Raw genomic sequence first — 25,077 nt, 5'->3', positions numbered from 1 at the left:
AAGTAGCATTCTTGTTTCCTTCAGATCAATATCCAGAGGTGGCATTGCTGGGTCATCCAGTTTTAAGACTCGGTACAATAAAAGGAATGTAGAACATCTCCATAACTTTTATATCAATTACATGTTCAGATGATAATATTTTAGATATAGTCCGTTAAATATAGCATATGATCAGAATGAATTTTACTTACATTTTCTTTATTTTGTGAGGCTACTGGAAAATTTGAAATCAGAAGAGGGGCAGGTTCTGGCCTTCATGTCTGCAGCTGGGTCTCTCCGATGAGCGAGGGTGGGTCGGGTAGGGGGAAGGGGTCCTTCACTTGGCCCTGCTACTGATTCTCTCCAAAAGTGTCTACACTCAGACCCACGCTCCCGACCAGCATTCCGTTCCTTCCCAAACCTCAGTTGGGTCCATCTGAAAAATTCATGCTCTCCTTACCAGTGTAACCTTGACTTTATTTCCTACGGGACTGGCTGAAAGGACGCTTACTCACACGGAGGTGGAGATGACTGAAAGCAGAGGGCCCCAGGCGCTGGGAGGGAGCACAGTATGGGTCCCAGGTCCGATGCACACCAAGCTCTTCCCAGGCTAGCCCTAAAGCAAATGCTTGTCTCTCTCTTTCTCTCTCTCTGGTTCCAGGTCCCACGCAGACAGCCGCATCCAGTACTGGACAGACAAAAGGACCATGTGTAGACAGCGGGGAAACAGAAACCACACCCAGACTTCCGGGGGTCGGTTCACATCAGCAGCTTCTGCCCCCCAGCTCCCGGAGGGCACACTCTTGGACGACACGGGAGACAGAAATGGGTCCATCTTCAAAATACCCTCAGTGATGGCCAGGCCAGGGGGGCCTAAGATGAAGCGCCAAGCTCAAACACAAAGGCTCCCACCAACGCCCCTCAGAGGGGCTGGGGGCAGGGATGCCGAGGGCACAGATCTGCAGGGACAGAAGCTGAGACTAGGGAGCCTTGCCAACGTCCAGCCCTCCAGGACAAGTCTGGGAGCTAGGGAACAGCTCCACCGGCCAGAAGGGAGGCCAGCCAAAAGGTAGGAGAGTGTCAGAGCCGTTGAACTGGGTCATAGAGGGCCTTGAAGGCCATACTCAGAAGTCTGGACTTTATCTGGGAGACAATTGAGGGTTTCCAGGCAAAGCAGTAAGATGCTCAGAGTCCTGCGGGGCTGACGGCTCTGTCCTTTCTAAACAGGTGCACCTAGAGGACTTGGAAGGTGGAGATGGCCTGTCAGTGACTCACCTGGATGCTCGGCAGTGAGTGGGCGGGGGAGGCTTGTCGGTGATCATTGGGAAGCCAGGCTCACCTAGCCCGAGATGCATCACGCAGCCCTCCGTGGGCGGTTCTACCTTCACGACTTTAACCTACGCAGCTATGCAGGGAGGTGGGCACAGAGCAATTGACGACTGCTGGGTTTCTGGAAGGTATGAGGGAATGAATGAACGAATGTTGACTAATAACTGTAACCCCCGGTCCTTAACATTACGTATTGAATGCCCTGGGCTAAATTGCACTGAAGACTCAGTTTTATGGGTGGGTTCAGAACCGAAGCCCCTTTTGCGGTGTACAGAGTCTTGGATGCAAGTTATTGGAGCTGCTGCACCAAGCACAGGGTGCTAAGAAGAATGGGGATCCCAGGTGGGGCTTGAGCACAGGGCCCTGGCCGTGCAGGCAGAGGTCTGGCCCAGCAGCCCGGAGTCTCTCCCTGCAAGCCCCCCTCCGCACCTCTCCTGGATCCCTGAGCAGCAAGAACTCTCCTTCTGGCTCCAGCCTCCCTCCCGGTCCTGGAATTAATAAAGACTCTGAGCAGACTGCGGTTTGCAAGTCTGAAGCCGGTTCCTGCCCACGTCACTGCCCCAAGAGGAGTGGGGCCCAGCTCCTCCCCAGCACCCCCTCCGTTCCCCCTTCCCAGGAAGGGGCAGGCACACAGATGCACCCCCTCCCTGGCCTCCTCTTCCCACAGGCAGGCTCACCCTAGGCACTGAGCCTCCAGACCCCGACCCTGAGCAGCCCCCACCCCCACCAACAAAGACCAGTTTGGGCACATAACCTCTGTCAGCTACCCCAAAGTCCCCCCAGATAACACACCCTGGAAGCAAGAGCTTACATTTACTGGGCAACCAGCTTCTAGCCTGTTCTCTTCGTGTGTCCACCTCTCTTCCAAATTCCTGGAGTGGCCACTGCCCGAGACCAGAGGGAAAGGCAGGGATGACCCGGGGTCCCAAGGTGGCCCGGCAGAGGGTCGAACTTAGACTTACACTAAATACAGGAGTGGTCCTTGCAGGATGAGTGGTAGAAATAGTAGCGTGAATACTAGTACTAACATCAAATGAGAATGGAGCATTTTGGATCTGGCAGGCACGGTACAGAAATATATGACCACATTTTATTTATCTCTGCAATCACCCTTCTAGGCAGGGATATTTATCACCACCTGATGTGAGATGAAACTGAAGCTCTATAAAGAGCTTACCCCAGTAGAAAGCACTAGAGTTAGAATTTAATGCTAGGTTCACCTGAGTCCAATGCATGGCCTGGCTGTTGAACTCGAGACGGCCGCGGGGCTCCTGGCTGGAGGAGGGGTCCTTTAGCTCCCTTGCTCAGAACTGTGGTTGTGGCTCCCCCTCATTCTCCATCTGGGGGCAGGGAAAAGCTCAGAGAACTTGTGGCCTCGACTTTTTCCCCCTCAGAGGCTCTGATGAAGGCAAGTATCCATTTCCCTCCCCGATCCTCTGGCTCCCGAATTTCTCCCCCCACTTTCGGGGGCTGGGGAGGCATGACCCTCTCTTACCCTACCCGACCCCAGAAAAATCCCCCGGGGTCCTCACCCTGTTTCAGGCAGGCTGGGACCACCAGAGTCCTGGAAATGCTGGTCCCAGCTGTTTCAGCACAGGGCCGCCCCCTCCTGGCCACCAGAGGAATGTCAGCGCCCCGGGTGTTCTCCTAGGGCTGGGAGAGAATTAGCAGTCTGGGGACCCCGAGTCCGGTCTGGGTGCTAGCAGTGCTCAGCATTGAGACAGATGGGGGCTGGGTGATAAAGGGGTGCTGGGCCACCTCTCAGTCCGGGTGAGGTCCCCAACCCCTCGGTCCCCCATAGAGCACCTGGGGATCCTGCCTGAACTTCACCAGACACTGTGGTCTGCACAGGCCTGCGTGTGGGACTGTGACCTTGATCCATGACAAATGGAATCCCTGTGATGTGTCAGGGTCTCCCACATGTCCCCCAGACGCCCCAGGGGACAACGCCAACACGGTCTTAATTCCCAGGTGATTCCCCTGGTGCAACCCCTCGGCCTTTGCAGATACGGATCCCAGACCTGCCCAACACTCCCCTCCGCAGCATCAGGCAGGAGACTACGACCTTAGCCTATAAAGAATGGAGCCCTCTAGTGTGTCAGGGTCCCCCTTCCTTTCCCCAGATGCCCCATGGGGCAGCGCCAACATGATCTCACCTTCCAGGCCACTCTGCTCACAGCCCCTCAACCTCTGCAGATGTTGGCCCCAGGCCCTGGACCCCAGACCTGCCCAGCACCCCAACTCCCCAGCTTCGGGCAGGGACCGTCTCTGGCCAGACCTGGGGGTATTTGGGGGGGTCTGGAGGGCCGGGGTGGGGGCAGAGGCGCGGGACAGCTGGCTGGTGTCCCCACGCTGGGCCCGGGGCCCAGCCGGAGGGGCGGGGGCCTGGCCACTCGGGCCTTGGCTGGGGCCGGATTTTTGGCCAGGCTGCAGGGCCCTCCCTCCTGCTTCCTCTCCCGAGGGCTGTCCTGGCAGAGGCCCCCCTCGCACTTTCTGGCGGGAACAAGGCCAGCAGTGAGAGAACAGCTACAGAGGGAAAGCGGGAGAGAGATGGGGGGGACTGTGTGTGTGTGTGTGTGCGTGTGCGCGAGCGTGTGTGAGTGTGTTTTAAGGAAAAAAGCCCACAGTCCCGTCCAGTCAGACCCAGCCTGGGAGGCTTGTGAGCCTGGCCTTTCGTAATTGCCCCCCTCCCCGCGGCCCCCTCCCCCAGGCCTCCCCCCTCTCCCGCCCTCCCGCCCGCCCTCTCTCCCTCCCTCCTTCCCTCTCCGCGCGCCGAGGCAGCAATTACGCTTTGGGGATAAAACGAGGCGCAGAGAGCGGGCTGGGGCATTTCTCCCCGAGATGGCGGGTCTGGGATCTGCAGCCCGGCGGCCCGGAGTCCTTCTGCTCCTGCTGTGTATCGCCCACCCCTCGCAGCCTGGAGGTAGGCCTCACCCTGCTCCCGGGGATGCCCACAGCCTGAGGGCCTCCCGGCCAGGTGGCTGGACTGACTGGCCAGAGGGCGCCCTTCACCCGGCCGTGCTCCAGGGGGTCCCAGGCGGGAGCCCCTCAGCCACTGGATCCTTGGAACTGCCCCTCCCGGGAGCCAGCCCGTGCTGAGGAGGAACCTGTCACACAGCCACCCCGAGACTCAGGACGGTCCCGACCGGGTCCAGGTTCTGCCGCCCCCGACAGGGCCGAGGACCCCTGCTCTGTCCCGGGTGCTGTCCCAGTGGGGGGCTCCTGAGCATGCTGGGGACAGGCCGGTGGGGTCCCGTTGGGTCGTTGGGCACTAGCAGTTTGCACACCTGTGGACCCGATGGGTGTGCACACGTGCCCTGGGGGCAGGGGACCTGGGCTGGAGGCCAGCTCCGCCGCGGTGAGCTGTGTGACCTCAACAGGTTCCTTGTCCCCCGGGGAAGTCAGGACACCCCTCTGAGGAAGGTCAGGGTTAAGTGGCTTACGGGGTTGTGGGTTGGAAAGCCGCTGCTGTGGTCTGTCCGTGGTGAGGAGGACTGGGGCATCCGAGCATGTGTGTGAGCGTGTGAGTGTGTGTGTGTGTGTGTGTGTGTGTGTGTGTTGGGGTGCGGAGTTGTAAGGTGGGTGAAAATGCTGTGAGCATGTGCAAAAGTCTGCCACCCGACAGGCATGCACACTGGGAAATATGCGCTCCAGGTGTGGATTGTCACTGTGTGTGTGCGCGTGTGTGTGTGTGCGCGCCGTACGGAACACAAATGAGGATCAGGGAACCTGGGGAAGGTAAAATCTCCTGGCAGAGAGAGGGTGGCCAGGGCCAGAGGCTAAAGTGGACCTCGGGGCAGTCCTGGACCGTTGGGCATGTCCTCTGCCACAGGCCATAGGGTGCCCCCGCCGTGGGGCTGCTACACACCTCAAGGGCCCCTGGGAGTGGCCTCCCCGGGGCCCCCGAAAGGTGCTCCTGGCCATGGGAAGAGAGGAGTGCAGATACTTGAGCCGTCTGGTGGGGTAGCCTGGGTGGGGGTCAGCTTTCTGGGGGCGTCCCCTTGCCGTAAGAACCAGACCTTCAGTGGGGGCCAGTGCGGGGGGCGGGGGCCAGGTGGGAGCAGGGCCAGGCCGGAGGGCTGGAGTACGGGGCTGGGCAGCAGTAACAGTTTCCATGTGACTGACTAGCTGGGCAGTGCTGCTGGGAGCAGAGGGTTCCTGCACGGAGGTCAGCTCCTGGACCTGGAGGAGGGGCATGGGGACTCGTGCACCATCAGGTGGGGCCCAGCAGGGGGAGCGAGACAAACCCCCAGGACCGGGCCACCCCAGCGTGCCCCCCCCCCCCCCCGCCAGAGCAGCAGCTCTGGGCCCTCCTGAACCTCCTCCCCGCTCCCCCGGGTGTGGCCCCTGAGCACCTGCCTCCCCGGACAGCGCTTCTACCCGGAGCGTGGCAATTAACCCCCTCAAAAACCCTAGGAGTTGAGAACATTATCCTCTTTTGCAAATAGGGAAATGGAGGCTGAGACAGGGTAAGGCAGCCTCAGGGGGGTGAGCACCAGCCAGTTCTCTGCCAAAGGATGAGGGGTGGGGGGCCGGGTACCAGGCTACCTCTGGGGAGGAGCATGCCCAGGGATGAGTCCTCCAGAGTGGGCACACCCTCAAGCAGAAGGCACCCTCTCCTTATGCTCTCGGTGACACTGCGAACCCTCAACTGTCCTTGTTCTTCTTTTGCAAACATAAATCTCAGCTCGGTCCCAGATGATAGAGCAACTGGGTCCCAGTAAGGGCTGTGTGAATCCATGACATCTGTTGGGGTTTTTGCCCAGAGCCTCCGAGAGAGGTCGGGGGGAGGTAATGGGAGGGGTCATATGCCTACACACACGGAGCCACCCCCCAGCTCTCCTGGGGAGCTCAGCTTCTGCCCCCCACCCCACCCTCTGCCAAGAGGACATCACCCCCATGGGTTCCCCAGCTCCAAAGAACTATATTGCCAGTGGAGGGGGCTCCCTAGGAAGACTGTGATGGAAAGGGTTATCTAAACCCACTTAGGATGGGTCCAAAGTAGCTTTGAGGACCAGCCACCCCAAACCCCCACGCCATTTAAAAAGAGAGAGAAAAAACAATTAAATCGGGTAGAATTCCATCCCCCGTGCCCCAGAAATATTATCAGCCTTTTCTTTTCCTGATTCCGGAACTAAGGATAATTTGGAACAGGGCTTGTCAACCCTGGCTGCATATTGGAGTTAACTCGGGAACTTGAAACAGCTCTGATACCAGGGTCCCACCCAAGAATTCCTGCTTTCTTTGGTCTGAGGAGGGAACTGGATTGTGGAGGTTTTGTAAATGCCGCCCAGGTCACTCCGATGAGCCTCCAGGGTGGAGGACCTGTGGTCGAAGGGCTAATCCCGCTCTCTGCATTTGCTGGGGCTGAGGCAAGAGGGCAGACATGCCCAGGGGAGGGAGGGGACAGAGTCACCCACTAGAGGACAGATTGTTTTTGAAAAGCCCTTGGCAGCCTTTCTCCAGGCAAACAATAAACAGCTTCGTAAGGTCTTATCTGCTCCCCTGCCAGCCCCCTGGACTGGGGCTTGGCAAAGCCCCTTGCCAAGGCCTGCTGGCCCAATGCTCGTTCCCTAACAGCCTTCTCCACATCTTTGAACCTGAAGCCCAGGGCCCAGGCAGAAGGCCCTGCATGTGACTGGGGTCAGCTGTGGGTCCGGGCCAGATGCCCCGTCTCACTGGCCATCAAATGAGGAGAAACATCCCTGCCCTATTTATCTCCTAGGCTCAGTGGGAGGCTCCCGCCGCGTAACATCTGCCAAAGTCACATCAAATAAGGGGACTGTGGGAATGTGAATTCCTGAAACGATTCATCTTCTTATTCAGAATGTGTTTACTTGGACCGATTGACTCTTATAATTAGAGCACATTTTTAAGGTTTAACTTTCCCTCTTGCTACTCACGCCATGTTTTGTCTGCTGGGTGGAGCACGCATGAGTGATGGAGGAAGCAGATACGACTGGGGGCCCTGGCGGCAGGGGTAGGGGTGGGTGGGGAAGGGCCCTGAAGAGTCCCGGGAAATCCAGGAAGGCTTCATAGCAGAAGCGACGTTTGAGTTAGACCCTGAAAGAAAGGGCAATGCCTGAGAGGCCGTCTGTGGATGAGAGATGAGCCTGGGGCTCTGGGGCTCTGTGAGGCGGAACTGGAGAGACGGAAGGGCAGATTCTATCTCAGCAGAAAGAGGTAGAGCCGACAGCATCGGGAGGGGGTGACTTTCCTGTCACCAGAGGCATGCAAGCCGGAGCACAGGGGGATGTTTGCGGAAGGAGTTTCTGCCCACGCCAGAAGACTGTTATGATCTCTGAGAGTCTAGGATCAGGATTCTAAGAGGCAAGAGACAAGTTCCACCCTGGGCTAGCCTGCAAAACAAGCCAAACCCACATAAAACAAGACAAGCATGCTCCAAGCCAACTCCTTTGGACCAGCTGAGCAGTGAGAACCACAGGCTCAGAGAAGGCAGGAGGGGGAGAATTTGAGCTCAGTCTTGGAGGAAGGACAGGACTTGGGTAGCAGAGAGGCGCTCCTGGCAGGAGGCACGGCTCCGACCAAGGTGAGGAGGAGGATGACCAGCTGGAGCATGAAATCTGCCTTTCTGAAGGCCCTTGACCGACTACTGTCTTAATCTGTTCTCACCTCTCCGGCACTTGGCGAGAGGAGGCAGGGCTGGGATCCTTTGCATCCCCTGATCCTTCTCCCTTAGCTCAGTGCAAAATGGCGGTCAAAATCTCTAGCTCCCCAGGCCATCATGGTTTGGGCACGGAGTTTGGCAATCGCTGTTGGGATCTGAATCATGGGGGGGTGTGGGGACAGCTGGGGCAGGCCAGGAGGGCAGCAGAGAGATGGGCGGGTGCTGGGGAGAGAGCAGGCAGGACCCCAGATGAGGTGCAGGGGAGCAGAACCTCGACAGAGGAAGTAGGGGTTCAGCCGGGCCCAAGGTGGGGAGCCCCCCAGGCTGGTTGGGGATAGAACAGGTTGGACCCAGACCCACAGGCAACATCCTTGTCTCCCTTCAACCTCATTACCCTGTGGTTTATTGACTATCTACTGGGTACCTGGCCCCAGGCCACGCGTGCGCAGTGAAGTGTAGACAGAGTCACCTCTTTTTTTTTTGAGCAATCACTGGATGCTAGATTCAGGGCAGGACCCTTTGACAGTTTGCAACAGCCTTGCAAGGCAGAGGTTATCAGTCCCGCATCGCTTACAAGGAAACTGCAGCTCGGAGGGGCTAAGTGACTTGCCCAAGTTCACGCAGATGCCAAGAAGTGGCACGGCCAGGATTAGAGGCCAGGCGGGTCTGTCCTGAGCAGCCTGCCCCGGAGCCAGAGAGCAGAGAGGTGGGGAGAGGGGACTGTCGGGAGGGAAAGAAAGGGGAGGAGGATGAGCGCTGAAGCAGAGAAACACCCGGACTAAACGGGGAAAGGCACAGAAGAGACAGCGCTCAGAGCCGGAAGCCGGGGCCAAGGGAGGCATCAAAAACCCAAGGCAGGCTGTGTGCGTGCTTGGCAGCTCGTGACAGGGCCCAGGCGCTCCTTCCCAGCAGGCCCAACCTCCTGGGGCCACCACTCTGCGTCCCCGAGGCTCTGACCTGATTGCTTGCACACTCCAGGTCTGGATGATAGGCCCTGGGGTGGGGCGGTGGGGGGGGCCTGCAGGCCCTGGGGGGCTGTGGCGCCGGGGCTTTGGCATGGGGTAGCCGTGACAGCTTGGCATTCCCCACCCCGCTGGGCTGTTGCTCGGGCTGACGGGGCCACAGTGGCCAGACATCTGCCATGAGGCCTCCAGACACACCGCAGAGCTGCCCGACCCTGTCCCCCAACCCCACCTGCGCCCCTGTCAGCGGGGTGGTCCCGGGGCCCTGGCCGGAGCCCTGGCAAGGCCACTCGTCAAGGCTGGGGCCGCTCCGTGGTGGCGGAGTCGGGGCCTGGGCCGCCCCGGGATCGTCTGTTGCCATGACCACGGCAGGCCCGGTGCGGGGCCCGGCGGCTCGGCGTTTCCCAGGGAGGGCTTCGCGGGTCCGTGGGGAATGAACTCGTGATCTCGGCCGGGCAGACAGCCCCTGGCCTGGCCAGTGAATTAGCTTTTCCTTAGGAAACTATTCACTTTGCTCATTCATGGTGTCCCCCTCTGGGCCGCGGCACCTCCCAAGACAGCCCTGTGTCGGGCGGCCAGAACCCCACCCAACCGTGGCTGCCTGGCGGCTGAGGACCCTGACCTCACGCCATCGTATCAGTGTGGGGCTGGCCGGCTTAGTGCTGGCGATGGCCACACTCCCTTACTGCTCGCGGTCCCAGCCCAGGCTGCCCGCCCTCAGCTCCGGCCCCTGCTCATGCTGCCCAGGGCTGGGTAGCGTTGGCTGCCCAGACGAAGGGACCCAGCCGCAGCCCCACACCGGGCCCTCTCCGCGGGGAGAGGAGCAGGTAACACCGTGCCAACCATCCCGCTCAGAGGGGTGGCCTGGGTTTGAATCCAGACTCCATCTCTTTCCAGCTGTGTGTCCCTGGGCACCCGTCTTAACCTCTCTGAGCCCGATTTCACATCTGTTAAAACGAAGATAGTCACCTCTGCCCTTCCAACCTCATAGGGCCATTATTATGGTCACCGCACTTTTACTAGTTCTAGTACTTACTTACTTCCAGGGGTCCCGGGGGCTGTTCCTGGTGGAGTTCCCGGAGGCGTCTATTACCCAGGTAATGTACATGAAACTTCCACACACCCAGGTGAGGCAGAGCGTGATCGGTTCGTAAGAGATGCGCCCCATGACAGCGCAGACTGGAAGAACATTGGCGCGCCTCCCAAGCGGACCCTCGAGCCGCTCCTACTTAAAGGCAGTCTGCGTGACACTTTTACAAGTACTCAGAGCATGCATTTTCTGAAAGATGAAAGACAGTGTTTGTTTGCCAGGCTGTACGGAAGTGGGCGCCATTATGCGCCCCCTGCCTCTCAAACCATGAACCCCACTCTTGGGAATCCATTCAAAGAAAATAATTGAAAGGTAGAGAAAAAGAGAGATCCTGAACAAAGTTTATCGGGGGGTTATTTGCAAAGACATAAAACAAAAAAGCCCACCTGACTGGAGGGTGTGATTGAGTCGACCCTGACATAATACACAGCTACTAAAAAATAGGAGTGTGCAACCTGCCCAACCGGACGGCAGAGTGCTTTTCCGGGTGCTAACAATGTAAAAGCAACGACCGCGTGAGGCTAGAGACTGGGAACACCCCCGAAAGATAAGGGGCAGAATATTGCAGCTCTGGCATGGGGGGAGGGCACATTTTCTTTTACTATGAAAAAAAAAGCATCATGCTTTAAAGGAGATTGAAAAATCAAATGTAGCACTTTCAATACTTAGAAAGTATTGGAAAGGCGTTTCCAGAGAGGTGGACACCTGAATGTGCAGGAAGAGGCACCAGAGAGGGCGTGGAAGCCCCGCCCCTTTTCCCAAACCTTGCCCCCCCCACCCCCCACCCCGCGCCTCTTTCCTCTGGCCATTCCTGAGTTACATCCTTTTATAATAAAGTGATGATCTAGTAAGAAAAAAGCATTTGAGGGTTCAGGCCCGATATGAAATGGAGGGCAGCTACCGACACACTCCCAGACACAAAGTGGCACTGGCCTGTTGGCCCAGTGGGGAAACTGAGGCTCACAGAGGTTAAGGCTCACCCAAGGTCATGCAGCTAGGCAGTGAGGGACTTAACCGTGGGTCCGTGGGCAGCTTTCTGGCAGAGACATTGATGGTTCTGTCTCTTTCGCTCTCTCTCAACACAGGTGCTGGTCTCGGAGGTCTGGGAGGAGGAGGTGAGCTCAGAAACCAAACTTGGTTCCTCACGGACGGGGTCTGGCTGTCACTCTGGTCCACCCAGGTCCCCCGGCCTCAGAACCCCCAGAAGGCCTAGACATCCCTCAGTTTACAGACAGAGCTTCCAGTTGGGAGAGACTTGCCGGAACCTACTGGCCTCCCAAGCCCCTCCCCTGGCCTCTTTCCCTGGTGGTCCCTGCCTCCTTTCCCGTGGCTTTTGATCCTCCACAACACCCCTGCAAGGCCCGCTGAGTGGGTATCGTTTTCCCTTCTGGGGCTGAGAAACTGAGTCTGAGAGAGTAGAAACCATAAATCAGGGCTGGAGCTAGGCTTCCCACCCACACATCCAGACACTGGGCTCCCAGCGGTTCCCTGTCCAAAGGGGAGGACCATCCCTATCAGCCCTTCTAGGACCTGGGGAGTGAGACACGCCCCCCCACACCGCCCCAGGGAGATAAATAGTAGAAAAATCGTGGTTTGGGGCTCCTCATTCACTCCCACCTCTTTTCTCTGCAGCTCTGGGGCCTGGAGGCAAACCGCCCAAGCCAGGTAAGACCTGAGGCCCCAGGGGCAGGGGAGGGCAGGGCCCACAGACTTGTGAACCGTCTCAGAAACAGCCCCGATGCTGGGGCGGGGGGGGGGCAGTAGAAGGCAGGGACTGATGTTCCAATGGCCACCAAACCTATGAATGTCACTCTCGTGCTCAGAATCAGATGGTGGGCTCCAGACTCCACCTGGATGGTCCCCTGACCCCAGACCAAGTTTCTCCAGCCTCTAGGCCAAGATCCTAGACATCTCTGACCTCAGTGACAATTGGAGCCCTTATCCTGACCCCGGGCTGAACCCTGACCTGAGACCGAGGCCTGGACTTAACCCCAGCCCGAACCCTGACCCTGGGCCCTGATGAGCTCCACTCCTGACCAGGCCCCTTCCAGCTGTGTCTAGACCTTGGAGGTTTCCAGTAAGAAGATCTGGCTAGATCTGTCCAGGCTTCTGCCCATGGGGCCCGGATCTGCCACTGAGGTCCACTGTCAGCTCCAAAAAACACACCCCCAGGAAAGGAGGAGGGCGGGTCCCTCTGGAAACACTGGCGGATAAGGAGCAGGTGGAGGAAATGGTCCAGATTTATGGCCCCATCGGCGTGAGATGCTCCACATGTGGCCTTGGCAGCCCCCCCCCCCCCCACTCCACATCTCCCCGGCTCTGAAACCAGAGGCTCCAGGACAGTTTGGATGTCCAACGGCTCTTACGAAATCCCAGTGTTCGATGATCCAAGTGCAAATGAATCTACAAGACCCAGATCCCCCATTCCCTGCAAGCCCGTCTGGGTTGTGAAACTCCGGGGCCAGGCCAGGCGAGAAGGAGAGAGGCAAGAGAGCAGGAGTCCTGGTCAAGCGCTTTCCTGGGGTCTGTAGGAGTCTGCGAGGCCGGGAGCCTTTGGGCTTCACTGCTGATCCTGCCAAAAGCTGCATCCCAGTCTTCCTGGAGGGGCGAGCTGTCCTCACAGGGTCCCCGAGGGCAGGGAGGAGGCGAAGGCGTGGGAGTAGGACTCTGCTTAGCCGGGAAAGCCCACTAAGGACTTTGCTTCGTGGGGGTCGTGACTGCAAAGCTAGGGGGGGATGAGTGGATCCCACCGGCAGCGGGGGACCCGGGGCAGTGGTGATAAAACACCAGTGGGGAGACTGGGACAGCTGCCCACAGAGGCCCATAAGGGATGGGCGCTAAAGCGAGGCATTAATGAGTGCAAGACTTAGTGTAGACATCTGAAAGAACTTTGGGCTCGGAGTGAAGGAGTAGACCAAAAGGGAAGTCAGGACATCTCTTTCTGACGGCAAGGGCCTGAGGTCACCCCCTTTCAGCCTCAGCACCCTGGGCCACAAAGGCCCGGCTCGGGTCACAGTGCCCCCCTCCCCGACCCCAGAGCAGATCTACACAGCCTGGCCACAGGGACGTCCGGGCCTGCCCAGGCAGGACGGAACGGAGCACAGGCGGCGCGTGTCATGCTTGGGAACAATTAATCCCTTGACAAGTAGAGGGTGGGTGGCCTGGCAGCCACTCCACGGGGGCCTCGGCAGGCTGGGCCTGCCCGGACTCTCAGTGGGGGCCCAGGCAGCTGGGAACCAGCACCACCCACCCCCCCAGCACCAGCTGGAGGCCAGCCGCCGGCTGGGGAGGACGGGAAGGAGCTGGGGGGACACCCACTGGGTGCCCTGGCAGGTGGCACACACTAGTACTTTCTACTCACCAGCCCACTGGTCCCGGGAAGGTTGGGGACATGCTGGCCATTCCGTAGGTGGGGATACTGAGTCTCTGAGAGGTGAAGTGACTTGCTCCCCTCATACACAGAGTAGCTAGGGGCAGCAGGGTTTGGATCCAGGGCTCTGTGACTCTGGGAAGACAGAGGGTTAAGCTGGCCGGGCCCCTGGGCTCCCAGCTATGGGCAGCTCCTCACCTCTCTCCTCCTTTCCAGGGGCTGGACTCCTGGGGGCGTTCGGGGCAGGTGAGTCCCCTGGGAGGAAGGCGAGCAGGGGTGGGACTGGTCATGCTGCAAGTGGCCCTGGGATCAGACAGCTGGTGGGGGAGCATGGGAAAAGGGCAGAGCAGAAGGGTGGCCTGCCCACCCACCAGCCCCAGCTTCTTCTCACTTCCTGTCGGGTCCTCATCTTCTCTTCCCAGCCCTTCTGTGGTCAGGAAAGGCCTGAGCCTGTTCCCTGCCCTCTTGGAGCTCAGGAAATGGGCTTGGCTTGAGAGAAGCCCCTGACAGAACTGGGGAGGGGCAGGGCCTGAGGTGCTAAGGAAATGCACCCAGCACACCCCCAGCCCTGGCCGGACGCATACTGCACCTGCCTGGAAGGGAGAGGGGCCGGAGTTAGAGACCCACCTTGCAGAGGGGCCCACTGAGTTTCAGACGTGGTCAGCTCAGACAAGGAGGAGATGGGGTAGGAAGGGGGACCACACCCAGGGAAAGCCGGGTAGACCCTCTGGGGCTCAGTAGTCCCCTGCGTCTGGAGTCTGTCCGCAGAGAGGCCTGCCCCTGGGCTCGGGACCCTTGCAGCCAGGACTGGAGCTTGCAGGAAAAGGTTCTCACAGAATTGGAAACAAACCTGGCTCAGTTGTGAACTCCAACCTGATTGCCCATCAGTCCTGGCCAAAGCCATGGAATGTCTCCTGGAGGGGGAGAAGGAGCAATTGGGCCCAGATGTGGGAAGGAGAGAGCCAAAGGGACCCATTTGGCTTCTCATAAACATTTTAGCATCCGTGTTCAAGCAAGGAGGCTCCTGCACTGCAGGGCAGGCTGCATGGACAGACAGACAGATGGTGGGCGATGGAAGGGGCTCCAGATATAGGGGAGGAGGAGAGGGCTGAGCCGGGGGACCCCTGCAAGGAAGCAGCACAGGCCTGGGGTGGGTGCTGATGGAAAGAACAGAGCAGGACCTGGCACAGAAAGCCCTGCTGGGCCCCCCTTTAGCTGACAGGCCTAGCAGAAGCAAGGTCTGGCCTAGGGGTGTTATGGGGGAGGTCAATGCTATCACGCCTACATGGCACCTAGTTGCTGGTCACTATTTTATCAGGATCGGCCCCTAAGTACCAACTGCTGGAGTCCAGCTTAGGGGCCTGAGCACTGCACACGGCCCTGCCCGGTTCCTGATCACCCTCCACGAGACCCTTCCCACCCTGGGCCCAGGAATGACGCCCGCACACCAGCTTCTCTCCTCACCTGGCTCTGTCCCCTTCTCCCCTCAGGTGCTGGTGGGCTCGCAGGTGGTGGCCCTGGGGCAGGTTAGTGTTGACATCCAGGCAACCTGCCCATCGGGGGGCCAGAGCCAAGCCCAGGGTGCCTGTTAGGTGCGGAGGGCAGCTGGGGTACAGGGATGAAAGGCCAGGCGTGTCCTGGGCGATTGCATGGGGGTGATGTTGTAGCAGTTGCCCAGGGCACAGGCAGGTCACGGCTGGGTCCGGTGTGAGAGCAGGAGAGAAGCCCCAGGGGCCAATTTATAGCTCTCCGGCACCAAACCTGGTCCTGGGAGCAGGGCTCACTGCTTGGTATGGAAGCCACCTCAGTTGGCCTCCCAGGAGGGACAGGGCCCCATGGGCTGGGGCTCAGAGCCTCACCGGGTCCTCCCCTGGGCAGGGCTCGGGGCCTTTCCAGCAGGCGCCTACCCGGGGGCTCTGGTGCCCGGTGGAGCGGCGGGTGCTGCCGCGGCCTATAAAGCTGCCAAGGCTGGTGAGTGTTATCCTTGGGGACATGCCGTAAGCCCTCTGGCCTCTGTGAGCTCACGACTTTGCAAAGACCCTTCCCTGGGAGGCGGGCGGGCGGGCAGAATTCTCATCCCCAATCCACCGGGACTCGGGGAGGCCGCCAGCCGTGCCCAAGTCTCAAAGCGAGGTGGCGGCGGGGCCAGACCTTAACGCGGGGCCTTCAACCCTGACCGCCCAGGGCCCTCCTGCCTCCCACCGTCCCTTGTGTGACCCCTGGCCTCTCCCACTCCCGGCTTTGTAGGGGCTGGGCTTGGCGGTGTCGGCGGCCTTGGCGGGGTGGGCGGCCTTGGTGGCATCGGCGGCTTGGGAGTGTCTACAGGTATGGTGGGTAGAGCTGGGCTGCCCAGGGGAAGGCCGCAGGCCCGGGCAGACCCCACTCTGATGCGGGCCCCGTCCCACGCCAGGCGCGGTGGTGCCTCAGGCTGGAGCCGGAGTCGGAGTCGGAGCCGGAGCGAAACCCGGGAAGGTGCCCGGTCAGTGTGCAGTCCCCGGGGGGAGCGGGAGCGGGGCTGGACGGGGAGGGGAGAGGCCCCCCAACCCCCCCGCACCAGAGGCCTGGCCCCACGTGTGTAACATGGCAGAGATGCCAGAGACGGGCCCTGGCCTAACTGCCGGGTCCTTCTTCCAGCTCTGGGAGCAGAAAGGGACCTCAGAGACCCGCTCTCTGGCAAGCACTCAAGGGGCAGATGGGGCACGGGGGGCTCGGGAGGGACAGGCAGTCACGGCAGAGCTGGCCTGACTCCCCATCTGGTGCTTTGCACTCTGCACCCAAGCCCTTGAGGAAGTGACTTCAGGTTGAACAAAAGGCTGCCTGAGTCCACACAGCAGGGAGGGAACATCTGGAAGCTGTTAGCCCAGAGGTGGGCTGAGCCAGCCATGTAAACAGGCTCCGGGAGACAAGACAAATCCACACACAGAAGGGTTGGCAGATGACTTCCGAAACTCGTGGGAGAGCCGCGGCCACCGCGCTTGGGTCTCTGGCGACATCCTCCGGGCCCTGGGTGGCTGGTCCGGGAGCCCCGGGGCCGCTCCAGAGAGAAGGGCCCGGGAGGGGCTCCTAGAGGCCAGGCTACGGCTCACGGCTCAAAGCTCTTCTCTCCGCCACAGGTGTGGGGCTGCCCGGTGTATACCCAGGTGGAGTGCTCCCAGGTGCAGGTGAGGGCCAGGAGAAGGAGGGGACCCGAGGGCAAGGAGAGCAGCCCCTGGCAGCCTCCCTGGTGGCCCGTGGCCTCCCCAGCTGGGCCCTGACCAGCACTGTCCCTCTGAGCATCAAAGCTCAGGCCAACAGACAGAAGGCCCCGGTCATCTTTCCCCCAAGAGCCTAGTGAGCTTCACCGCCTGCCCCAAGTGCTGACCCTAGGCTCAAACCCAGACCATTGTCACAGCCCAAGGAGGGCCGCCCGGGGACACAGCAAGTCCCAGTGTGGCCAGCTCTTTCCCAAAAGCTCTGAGTCACCAGGGGGCCGGCCCGGCACATCCGCCCTGCAGGAGACCCCCCTCCGAGCTGCCCTCTTGCCCTCCTTTTCCTGCCAGGGCCTGGCCTGGCCACCCCGCCCAGCATGTGACCTCCTGAATTCCCCCAAAAGCCCCGACTCGGCCCGCTCTGAGGGATTTGCTGACAGAGTGTCCTCCCCACTGTCCCTCTGGCTGTCCCAGCAGAGACAGGAGTGGGACAAGTACCAGATGCTCCGCCTTGTGCGGGGACGGTGGGCAGGGTGGCTGCAAATTAACTCCAGTTTAAAGAGAAGGCCGACTGAGGCACAGGCTCGAGTGGCTAGGAAATGGAATTAACACTCAGGTCTTCTGACCTTGGGTCAGGCGGGGAAAGAGAATCACGGCCACACAGGCCCCCCACCAGCCCGGGAGCCGGGCCCGTGGCTGATAGTCATTACAGAAGGTCAGCTCTGGGACCCCGGGGGGGTGTGGCTGGTCTGCCTTCCCACACCTCACGGCCAGCTCCCCCTCGGCCCCTCAGGAGCTCGGTTCCCGGGTGTGGGGGTGCTCCCTGGGGTTCCCACCGGAGCCGGAGTCAAGGCCAAGACCCCAGGTATGCGGCCGGTGGGCTGGGAGCCCAAGGCGGGAAGGAACCTCCACCCTCATCCAGGCCCCTGTGGCCCCTGGGGTGGGGTGGAGTGGGGATGGGGACTCTGAGCTCAGGGCCCTCCGGGTGGGCGGCCGAGATGGGTAGCACCCCTCTCAGAAACCCCCAAGTGTGAGCCGGGAGGTCCAGGCAGATGGGGCCAAGCTCCAGGCGGCCCGCCGGGGGTCCATGGTGGCAAGGCTGATGGCTCCTGTCCTTGCAGGTGGAGGTGGAGCTTTCGCCGGAATCCCAGGTGAGGCACAGCTGGGTGTCCCCCCCGTGCCCCCGGCCGGCACCCCGAATCCCAGCAAGGCCTGTCCGGTTTCCCTCATGCCTACTGCCGCAGGCCTTGAACCGGCTTCCGCACAATGTGGCCTCGATCACAGGCCACTTCCCCAGCCCCAACCCTTCTGTCTGTGCGGCAGCCAAACGAGCCCAGAAATCCCACCGTCTGTGTCAAATGCCGGGAGAGCTACAGGCCCTGACTGTGGCCCGAGCCCCAGCGCGGGGAGAGAGTCCGGCAATTTCCAGGAGGAAGTGACCCGGGGACACTGAGGAGGGCCGGGCTGACCAGGGACAAAGACGCAGGAAGACAGGATGGTTTCTGGAGCTCACTCTGAGCAGAGAGTAGAGCGGGAGGCCGACGGCCCTGCAGGGCTGCTGGCCCACATGGCTGGGACCTGAGCTCGCTCTCCTTGTTCCCACAGGAGTCGGACCCTTTGGGGGCCAGCAGCCTGGCGTCCCGCTGGGGTACCCCATCAAGGCACCCAAGCTGCCAGGTGAGTCAGAAGGAGGACTCAAGATGCACCACTCCCCGGGCCTCACAGATGAGAAGCAGGAGTGTGGGGGACTTTTTTTGGCCACTGGTGTCTCAGCAGGGGGGTGGGGAGGGTTAGGACCCCTGAGTATGGATGCCCCACGTCTGGTCGCCTGCAAGGGAAGCCATCCTGTAGGCACCGGCCTCCCTCACACGCACAGGTACACAGAGCCGTAGCCCCCATGGGGAACCATAGGTGTTGATGGTAAGAAACAGCCTTCAATGGAAAAAACCCTCTGATGTCACCCCCTGCCCCCGCCATCAGCTCAGACAATGAGATGTTTGCTCCTGGGAAGATGATAAAGAAGAGACTCGGGGATTCTAGGGCCATGGCAGGTCCTGGATTTGTAGGGGGAGGGTCGTACCATCAGCCCCTGGAGAAGGGGTGCCCTCTCCCTCCTCCACCCACGGCCTCTGCTCTCCCGGGAGCCTCTGTGAGCAGCTCGGGACCTTTGGTGCATGCGTGGGGGCCAGGTCTCAGGCCTTAGTACCTGTGGGGGTAGGGCTGTCTACCCAGGCAAATGGGAGCCCAGCATAGGGTTGCCATGGAGCAGCCCCTGAGCCCACCCTGCCCTCCCTTCAGGTGGCTATGGACTGCCCTACAGCACTGGGAAACTGCCCTTCGGTGAGTAAGACCCTCCTGAATGGATGGGCTTCTAGCTCTTTCCAGCTGCAGGGGCCTAGGAAGGACAGCACCCAACCGGGGATGGGGTAGAGGCTTGGAATGGGAATCCCCTAAGAAAGGAACATAGAACTTGGACTCAGCCTGGTTCTCGATCCTGACCCTCATGCTTAGCCCCAGGCCTTGGGCAAACCAGTTTCTTCACCTGTAAAATGGGAATAAGCATCCACACCCATTTGTATGTGTTTTCACTCTGGCTGGGAGTGAGAGCGTGGAGACTCCGGGCAGCCTGACCCCTGAAGGGCAGGGTGGGGGGGCAGCCGCAGTCAGATCTGCACAGATGCCCACTGAGCCTCTCTGTTTCACAGGCTATGGGCCCGGAGGAGTGGCTGGTGCCGGGGCCAAGGCTGGGTACCCGACGGGGACAGGTAAGGAGAACCTCACCCAAAGGGGCCCCAATCACCCAGGCTCCAGAGCCCCAGGGGCTGGCCAGGGTCTCTCCAGGATGCAGGCCAGCTCACCCTGCCTCTAGACCCCAGTCTGAGCCTGGAGAAGGATCTCGGGTGAGGGCAGCTCCCTCAGCTCTGCTTGCTATGAAGCCCCTCCCCCATGCCCTTTTGCCAAAGGGTTGGTTCTCGTGGGGCTGGAACAGGCGGGCTCTGGAAATGCAGGAGTACAGTTTTCAGAGTCTCTCTCCTTCCCCTCCCCCAGGAGTTGGCGCGCAGGCTGCAGCAGCAGCAGCAGCTAAAGCAGCAAAGTATGGTGAGTGCATCTGCCAGCCCCCAGCCCCCCAGCCTCTCCAGCCCTTTTATCCCTGAGAGCCTGCCTCATAGAGAACTAGCCAAGGCAGCCCCTCCCCACCTCCATTTATCAAATGTTTTCAATACCACCCACTCCTCTATCTGTCCATCCACTCATTCTCTCTTCCATCCTTCTCTCCATCCATCCCTGTCTATCCCCCATCCATCCCCCATCCATCTATCCTCCATTCCTCCCTCATCCTTCCATCCCTCTCCTTCCATCCCTCTTTTATCTATCCCTCCCTCCATCCATCCATCCCTCCCTCCTCCATCAATCTCTCCTTCCACGCATCCATCCATCCCTTCATCCATCCATCCATCCATCCATCCATCCATCCATCCATCCAGCTATTTCAGAGACCAGGGTCAAATAAGAGCCCTGCTGGAAAATGCAGGCACCGTGGTGGGAGTCAAGAGAGGGAGACATTATTTTTACGTGGGGGAAATCAAGAAGGTTTCTCAAAGAAGATGACATTTGATTCTGGAGTTTGCCATGTGGTTAAAACAGGAAGGAGAAGCCCAGGCAGAGGGGATGGGTACTATGATGGTTAGAATGATAATTTTAGGCGGTACCTACATGAGTATTTAAACAATGTGATAGTTCAGTATCAATTTAATGTGTACTCTACAACTTCTAACCTGCTCCTCAAGCCCATGATCCCTCGGCCTGCAGACGTGGCATGGCCTTCCCCACGCCTGTGTGGTGGGCAGAGTGAGCATCTCTGCCCCCGTCCCAGCTCATCCACCAGTTCAGAATCACATTACTGGGGCTGAGGTCCTTGTCTTCACCTCCACCCAGGGAGCCCCTCCTGTACCCCAATGGGACGGAGAGCAACTCCCCACCATCCCAAGGGGGCAAGAGTGGAGGGGAAGCAGCGAGCCGGAGGCCTGCTCCACGGAGGCCCCGCAGGCCCTCCCTCTAGGCCCCCAACACTGTGGGGGATGGCTGGAATGTGGGAGCAGGAGAGTGGGGCAACGAGGGGCTGCCAGAGCTGGGCAGCCAGGCGCTTGGATTACAAACTTGGCCGAGTGTTCGGAACACAGGGAGGGGAAGCCTCGAACATTCCTACAGGGGCCCCTCTGGCCCAGGGAGCGGCCGCTTGTGGTTTCTCAGTATGTGGCAGTGATTAGAATGGGATTTGTCTGAAAACATACAAGTCCCTTAATGAGCATGTTGAAATGGACACTTTGGGGGTGAGTCAAGGAACAGTGGGGTGGGGGCCTCCTCGAGCAGGCCCAGCCAGAGATGCCTGGGCCGCATTCCCAGAGGACGTGGTGCTGGTTAAAATTCCAGCATCCAAGCAGCCTTCCTGCACGGCCTCGGGAGGGGCCCTGGGAGCTACGTCTTCAGCGCGCCCTTCCCGGCAGGTGCGGGAGGAGCCGGGGTTCTCCCTGGTGTTGGAGGCGGCGGCATTCCCGGTGGGCCCGGCGCAATTCCTGGGATCGGAGGCATCGCAGGTAGCGTCCGTCCAGCAGGGGCTGGGGGGGTTCTTGAGAGGGCCACCGGGGCAAGGGCCTCACGCTCTGTGGCTGTCTCTCCAGGGGCGGGGGCGCCGGCTGCTGCGGCAAAGGCTGCTGCGAAGGCAGCTAAGTTCGGTGAGTGCCCCGAGGGGTGGCCGGCCCGGACCCCGGCGCCCTCAGCCCCCCATCCGCATGGGCCTTGGACAGCCCAGTCCTACAAGGCTGGGTGGACCTGGCCTTCATCCATCTACGGCAGCCTCTATCCCCCCACTCCCCAGACGTGCAATGTTCCTACCTCCTTGCCTTTGCCCATTCTGGCCCCTCCGTCTGGAAGGCCATTGTTCTCCACTGACCAGCTCAGCTGGGGGCGGGGGGCGGTGTCGCACGGAGCAGCTGGCTTCTCCCCTCCTCCCTTCAGGGCTGTCCCACTGCTGCACCCACTCCCTGGGGGCCCAGCGGAGAGACCTGACTCGGCTTTAGAGCTAGATCATGGTCTTCCCACCCACAGAGCCAAACCCTCAGAGCTCTGGGCAGGTTCCGGCAGCCCTCCCCATCTCTCGGATGGGTGGGATCCATGCAGGCGCAATGGCAGCCCACCTGGGATCCTGCCCTCAGGACCTACCGCTCCCCACAGCTCCCAGAGCTGTGCCCTTGGAGGCCCTCTGAGGTTCCCACAGGGTCCAGGCCAGGAGAACAATCCTTTCCTTCCACCAGGAGCTGCTGGAGGCTTGGTGCCCGGTGGACCAGGCTTTGGCGGCCCGGGAGTTGGGGTCCCGGGTGTTGGGGTCCCAGGTGTTGGAATCCCAGGTGTTGGGGTCCCAGGTGAGCTGGGCTGCGTGTGTGCGTGCGTGCGCGTGCATACACATGTAAGAGAGAAATACTGAAACCGTTGCTAAGACTTTTGGATTCCCTCTAATACCTCACCCATCTATCCTCTTCTCTTCCTACCCTCGGCCATGCCTCGTCTTCTCTTCCTTGGGCTGTAACAATCTCCTAATTAGTCACGGCCAGCATCAGCTTCTCTAATTCATCTTCTGGCTCTCAGTGTACATTCCCAGCCCTTAGCTGAATAGGTGCTCAGTAAATGGTGAGTGGATGGATGGATGGATGATGGATGGATAAGCACATGGTTGGATGAGCGAATGATGAGATGGGTGCGTAGAAGGCAAATGCAAAATGAACCATTGCATAGTTAGATGAATCGATAGGTAGGCAGAGGAGTGGATAAGTGGATGGATGGGTGGGTGCATGGATGGACAGAGAGGTACGTTGGTTGAGTGGGTGGATCGAAGTCCAAGGATAGACAAACAAATGGACAGACATATGGGTAGATCAATGGGTGGATGAATGGGTGGTTAAGTAGACAGATGAACAGATGAGTAGATGGGGATATGGACAAGTAGGCCCTTGAGTCATTTGTGTCCCCCTTGGTCTCTCCAGGAGCTGTGTCACCAGCTGCAGCTGCTAAAGCAGCCAAATTCGGTGAGTGCTGTGCTGATTAGCTCTGCCCCGTCCTGTTCTGGCCCGAGAAGGGGAGTGACTTGCCCAGGGTCACACAGCAAGGCACTGGGAGGTCACTGGCAGAGCTGGGACTTGGAACTGCTGGGCCCTGGGACAATGTCTCCTCCACTAGTCTCCTACCATAAGGCCATGGGGCTGAGTGATGGGAGAGTCCCGGTATGGCATTCCCAGTGGAGACAGCGTCCCTGACCCTCCCTGCCCCAGCCGGAGCCCTCTCAGAGGAGCCCAAGCCTGGCTAGGGCTATGGGACCTGCCCACAGTCTCTCCAAGGCCAACAACGGGGCCCTTCCCCAAGGGCTTAGAGAGCACTGTGCGGGGGGGGGGGGGGCGGTTTGTCAGTAAAGGCTCCTTGGAGGAGGCTGGCCCGGGGCCCATGCATTCTATGGTCTCCGGTCCTTCATGGACCAGACCTGGGGGAGGCTTGCCTCCTCTTTCCCAGTTGACCAGCATCCCACCCCCACCCCCCACCCCCCAAGCCCTCCCTGACCTCTCTTACTGAGATGCTTTTCCACCTGATTCTCTTCCGTCTGCAGGGGCCAGAGCCGGAGTGGGTGTTGGAGGCATTCCCACTTACGGGGTCGGGGTCGGTGCTGGGGGCTTTCCTGGTTACGGTATCGGAGCTGGAGTCGGAGGTGTTCCTGGAGCTGCCCTTTCCCGTGAGCCTGAGTTCCATGAGGCGAAAGTGGGAGAAGCCTCCTCTGTCTTGTAGGGCAATGGGGGGAGGGGTGCAGGGGAGCGTAGACCGGGCTTCAGAGAGCTCAGGGAGGATCTGGGGTGGGGGGAGCAGAGAGGGGCTCTAGCACTTTAGCATAAGAATGCCATAGGCATAGCCCCCCCCAGAGATCCAGGAGGGTTTCTGAGGGGCTCTCTCCCCTCCTCCAACAGCTGCAGCCCAGGCAGCAGCCGCAGCCAAGGCAGCCAAGTACGGTAAGTGCCCGGCCCTGCCCGGCCCCACGCCAAGGCCAGTGCCATCCCCTCCTCCCCCGCCCTGCTCTCCCAGGGGGCCCAGGCTCCAAGGTCAGAGCACTCCCCCAGCGTGAGGGCGGAGCCACCTCAAGCTCAGGCCTCTGTTTCCCTCTCTGTTGAGGTCAAGGTCGGGAGGTCCCTGGCCCCATCTTCCAAAGCCACTCTGAACCCTTCCGCCCTGTTCAGTCGCCCACCACCAACCAGCAAGTTGGAGGTGGCCTTGCAACCATTCTGTTCCCCAAACCACCCCCACCCTTCACTCTCCCAAGGGGTGGGCGACTCTAGGGACAGAGCTGACGCCCTTCACTCCTCCAGGTGCTGGAGGGGCAGGAGCCTTGGGAGGGCTGGTGCCGGGGATCGGAGACGGAGTGGCAGGTGTCCCAGGTACAGGAGGGGTGCCAGGTGAGCGGTGTCCCCAACCCAGAGACGGGTTTGGCTTGTCTCATGGAAGGAGCCCTGGTGTTGACCAGGTCAAGTGCATCATTTCGCGGATTGACAAGACTTTACGGAGGCCAGAGATGGGGAGGAGGGAGGGCAAATTCCCCTACTTGGGAGGGAAGACCCTTTGCGGGATCCTAGCTTGCTGGGGAGGCTTGGGAAGTCAGGCGTCATGCAGCTAGGTGACGGAACTCCTTTACTCCAGTGGCCTTTCTGGTTCTGGAACAGGTGGGAGGCCTGGGCCACCTTTTGGCCTTCCTGTGTTCATGCTCCCCCATCAGTCAGAGGCCAAAGAGAAGAGATGAAGTTACAGGGAGATTAAGTTATAGACTTCCTTGGTTGTTTCTCCCCACCCGATTTCTCTTCTGCATGCCTTCTTTGTGGGGGAAAAATTTTCCTTTTGAGCTTTCCCCCAAAACAAGCCGTTTCCTCCAGTTTGGGATACAAGCACTGTTGGGACTTTTTTTTTTTTTTAATTAACACCACCTTCGGCAGAAAGCTGCACAAGACCTCTAGAGGCTTGGGAGAGGGTCTGGGCTTCTACCCATCAGCGCTGGGCTCCCCTCTGCCATAGCCAGACCTAGAACACAGTCGCAGAACTGCTTCTCCGGGAAAGGACATGCCCAGGTTGGCTAGTGGGCCATCCTCAGAGCAGGCCTGGAAGCCAGGCTGGCTGTCCGTGTTCCCCTCTCTTTCTGCAGGTTGAGGACACAGCGTGGGGAGGGTCTTCTGGGGGAGGGGACACTTCCCTACAGGTGGTCTTTCCAGAAGAGGGGATGGGGCAGGGCATGTGGAGAGGGGTGTCAGGGACTGTCCCCTGATCCCTACTCTTCACCTCTCCAGGAGTAGGGACCCCAGCCGCTGCAGCCGCCAAAGCCGCCGCCAAAGCCGCCCAGTTCGGTAAGTGCCCCCTCCAGCCCTCCCCCATTCTGCTCCCAGCCCCCATTCTGGAGCACTGTTCCCCCTCATGTTCTCTGTTCTGGGGTCTGGCAGCTCAGCTCTCCTCGG

The 25,077-nt window shown here is 60.1% G+C and overlaps 1 protein-coding gene across 13 annotated transcripts in view; it reads left to right on the top strand.

Moving 5' to 3' along the window:
* The first annotated feature begins 4,110 nt into the window (after nt 1-4,110).
* The window catches only part of ELN (elastin), a 30,100-nt gene continuing 9,133 nt past the window's right edge, over nt 4,111-25,077 (top strand). For 3 of the 13 annotated variants that reach the window (XM_021700381.2, XM_021700377.2, XM_021700371.2), the window contains exons 1-24: nt 4,111-4,231; nt 9,945-9,995; nt 11,074-11,103; nt 11,621-11,653; nt 13,575-13,604; nt 14,849-14,884; nt 15,237-15,329; nt 15,606-15,683; nt 15,769-15,837; nt 16,472-16,519; nt 17,340-17,411; nt 17,668-17,697; nt 18,152-18,223; nt 18,845-18,886; nt 19,252-19,311; nt 19,595-19,645; nt 21,052-21,141; nt 21,226-21,279; nt 21,859-21,966; nt 22,585-22,626; nt 23,199-23,321; nt 23,551-23,592; nt 23,947-24,033; nt 24,913-24,969. In XM_021700381.2, coding sequence (XP_021556056.1) covers nt 4,150-4,231; nt 9,945-9,995; nt 11,074-11,103; nt 11,621-11,653; nt 13,575-13,604; nt 14,849-14,884; nt 15,237-15,329; nt 15,606-15,683; nt 15,769-15,837; nt 16,472-16,519; nt 17,340-17,411; nt 17,668-17,697; nt 18,152-18,223; nt 18,845-18,886; nt 19,252-19,311; nt 19,595-19,645; nt 21,052-21,141; nt 21,226-21,279; nt 21,859-21,966; nt 22,585-22,626; nt 23,199-23,321; nt 23,551-23,592; nt 23,947-24,033; nt 24,913-24,969 — 1,480 coding nt within the window. In that variant the 5' untranslated portion in view covers nt 4,111-4,149. The remainder of the gene's footprint in view (nt 4,232-9,944; nt 9,996-11,073; nt 11,104-11,620; nt 11,654-13,574; nt 13,605-14,848; nt 14,885-15,236; nt 15,330-15,605; nt 15,684-15,768; nt 15,838-16,471; nt 16,520-17,339; nt 17,412-17,667; nt 17,698-18,151; nt 18,224-18,844; nt 18,887-19,251; nt 19,312-19,594; nt 19,646-21,051; nt 21,142-21,225; nt 21,280-21,858; nt 21,967-22,584; nt 22,627-23,198; nt 23,322-23,550; nt 23,593-23,946; nt 24,034-24,912; nt 24,970-25,077) is intronic. The other 10 variants (XM_021700372.2, XM_021700374.2, XM_021700375.2 and 7 more) reach the window with 10 other exon arrangements.

The sequence above is a fragment of the Neomonachus schauinslandi genome, chromosome 5, assembly GCF_002201575.2.
Source record: "Neomonachus schauinslandi chromosome 5, ASM220157v2, whole genome shotgun sequence".
NCBI lineage: Eukaryota > Metazoa > Chordata > Mammalia > Carnivora > Phocidae > Neomonachus > Neomonachus schauinslandi.
The sequence above is the reverse complement of the archived record's forward strand: the minus strand, read 5'-3'. Positions and strand labels throughout refer to the sequence as shown.